The 2,793-nt window shown below is 52.8% G+C and overlaps 1 protein-coding gene across 1 annotated transcript in view; it reads left to right on the top strand.

The window, feature by feature from the left end:
* The window catches only part of LOC116479491 (unconventional myosin-If), a 42,509-nt gene continuing 39,716 nt past the window's right edge, over positions 1-2,793 (top strand). The window contains exon 1 of the mRNA XM_058424578.1: positions 1-131. Within this exon, the coding sequence (XP_058280561.1) occupies positions 129-131 (3 nt within the window). The 5' untranslated portion in view covers positions 1-128. The remainder of the gene's footprint in view (positions 132-2,793) is intronic.

The following is a 2,793-nucleotide window of genomic DNA, read 5'->3' as shown; positions in this document are numbered from 1 at the left end:
AAGCTGGGAGTCCGGTGAAGGGGCAGAAGCAGGGCCATGCCCAAGCCACCCCCAAGATCCCCCTGAACCTGCACCTCCATCACAACACATTCAGGTGCCTCCAGGAGCCCAGACATCAGCCCCCCACCATGGTAAGTCCTTCAAGGATGGGATCTGGAAGTGCAAAGATGAGGGACACCAGCCAGGTGGAGGTGTCCTGAAAATGACCATCAGAAATTGGGGTGAGGGGAGGGGCATGGTGGACTTCTGTGGGGGCGGGGGTGTCTCTCAGTGCAGCTCAGGTGCCTCCAGCATCCCTTACCAGGGAGCAAGCTCCCATCTGTAGCTGGTGGGGATGCCAGGGTGGTAGACAGAGATCCAAGGATAGGGCAGGACCTGGAAGACAGAAGGTGGCCCAGGGAGAATCACAGAGTCTGCAGGGACAAGGACATACTCTCCTTTGCTTGCAAATTAAGGGAGCCCTTTCCCAGTCCAGCCCAGTCCCTCGTCTCCCTGTGTAGCCTTGGGCCAGTCACTTCCCCTCTCTTGGCCCCGGTTCCCACAGATGTCATATTTGGAAGTCCGTCTAGAAGCGGAAGTTGCTCTTCAGGGGTCTTTCAGTTGCAACATTCTCAGGGTCTGTGGGTTCTGCACAGAGTTCTCAGCTGAGATGGGAAGCTGTGTCTAACAGGCTATGGGGTGGAGTGACGCCCTCCCTGTGCCGGTGACGGGCGGTGTGGCTGCAGCAGAGGCAGGAGAGGCTGAATACGTCCATGCCACCCTTTGGTGGCCATCCCTTATCCCAAGACGAGGATGGCAGCCAGAGGTGTTGCTGCCTGTCGAGTTTGAGGTCTGTTGATGGTGGCAATGGGGAGACGACTGTCGTGATCATGGGGCTATTCCTAGCAGCATCGCAGCACCATAAGACGAAAAGTAAGAGGTGGCCAGGGCTGACTACAAACCCCACCCCACAGCTCTCTGCTGTGTAGACCACTTCAGCTTTCATTTCTCGTCATTTGGTCAATGAGGATGAGAGCATCTGGCTGGGACAGCGGCCACTGCAGGATTCTTGGCAGGTACAGCTTACCAGGGTGGAGTCAGGGACATAGGGCAAGAGTGGTGTTAGTCTCAGGGACACCTTCTTTCAGGAAGTCAGTGAGGGCCAGGTGTGGTGGCTGACACCTGTAATCCCAGCAATTTAGGAAGGCTGAGGCAGGAAGATCACTTGAGGTCAGGTGTTCGAGACCAGCCTGGAAAAACATGGTGAAACCTCGTCTCTACTAAAAAATACAAAAAATTAACCAGGCGTGGTGGCACACGCCTGTAATCCCAGCTACTTAGGAGGCTGAGGCAAGAGAATAACTTGAACCCAGGAGGCGGAGGGTGCAGTGAGCCGAGATCCCGCCACTGCACTCCAGCCTGCATGACAGAGCAGACTCCGTCTCAAAAAAAATTTAAAAAAAGGAAAGCCGATGAGAAATTGGGCATCCTGGAATTCACACCCAAACCATCAGCTGGAGCTCTGAGATTGTTGGGGTGGGAATTCTTCCAAAATGAGAAGCAAGCCAGGGGGCTCGGGTCCTGGGATGGGCAGGGCTTTGATCAAAAGAACACAGGAAGTGATTTGCTACTTGAAAGAAAGGCAACCCCTCCCCAAGGAAGCCCTCTGAAAATGCTTAGTCAACAGTCGGCTTGGCAGAGAAGGTCTGGGAGGGGCCAACCGTATCGCAGAGGATGATGGAAGAGAAAAAAATGACCCCCACTTCTGTCTGGGGATGCTGAAATCTTCCTGGAAGAGTGGTGAATGCCAGGAAGATAGCTGAAGGATTCAATGACACAATATTTCTGAAGTCCTTTACATCAGGGGTCCCCAACCCCCGGGGCCACGGACTGCTATCAGGCCATGGTCTGTTAGGAACCCGGTCACAGAGCAGGAGATGAGTGGCAGGCGAGCAAGCCTGAGCTCCACCTCCTCTCAGATTCTCAGGGGCGCCATTAGATTATCACAGGATCGCAAACCCTGTTGTGAATTTCGCACACGAGGGATCCAGGTTGCATGCTGCTTATGACAATCTAATGCCCAGCCGGGTATGGTGGCTCACACCTGTAATCCTAGCACTTTGGGAGGCCGAGGTGGGCAGATCACGAGGTCAAGAGATCGAAACCACCCTGGCCAAAGTGGTGAGACCCCGTCTCTACTAAAAATACAAAAATGAGCTGGGTGTGGTGGCACATGCCTGTAATCCCAGCTACTCGGGAGGCTGAGGCAGGAGAATCACTTGAACCCGGGAGGCGGAGGTTGCAGTGAGCCAAGATCGCGCTATTGCACTCCAGCCTGGGCGACAGAGCCGGACTCCATCTCAAAAAAAAACAACAACAAAAAGAAAATCTAATGCCCTTGGCAGGGTGCAGTGGCTCATGCCTGTAATCTCAACACTTTTGGAGGCCGAAGTGGGCGGATCACCTGAGGTCAAGAGTTCAAGACCAGCCTGGCCAACATGGCAAAACCCTGTCTCTACTAAAAATACAAAAATTAGCCAGTCGTGGTGGTGCGCACCTGTAACCCCAGCTACCCAGGAGGCTGAGATAGGAGAATCACTTGAACCCAGGAGGCAGAGGTTGCACTGAGACGAGATCACACCACTACACTCCAGCCTGGGCCACAGAGCAAGGCTTCATCTCAAAAAAAAAGAAAGAAAGAGAGAGAGAAAGAGAAAGAGAGAGAGAAAGAAAAAGAAAGAGAGAAAGAAAGAAGAAAAGAAAGGAAGAAAAAAAGAGAAAGAAAGAAAAAAAAAGAAAGAAAGAAGAAAAAGA

This window comes from Hylobates moloch, unplaced genomic scaffold (assembly GCF_009828535.3).
Source record: "Hylobates moloch isolate HMO894 unplaced genomic scaffold, HMol_V3 SCAFFOLD_12, whole genome shotgun sequence".
NCBI classification, from domain to species: Eukaryota; Metazoa; Chordata; class Mammalia; order Primates; family Hylobatidae; genus Hylobates; species Hylobates moloch.
This window is presented reverse-complemented; position numbering and strand designations above follow the sequence as displayed.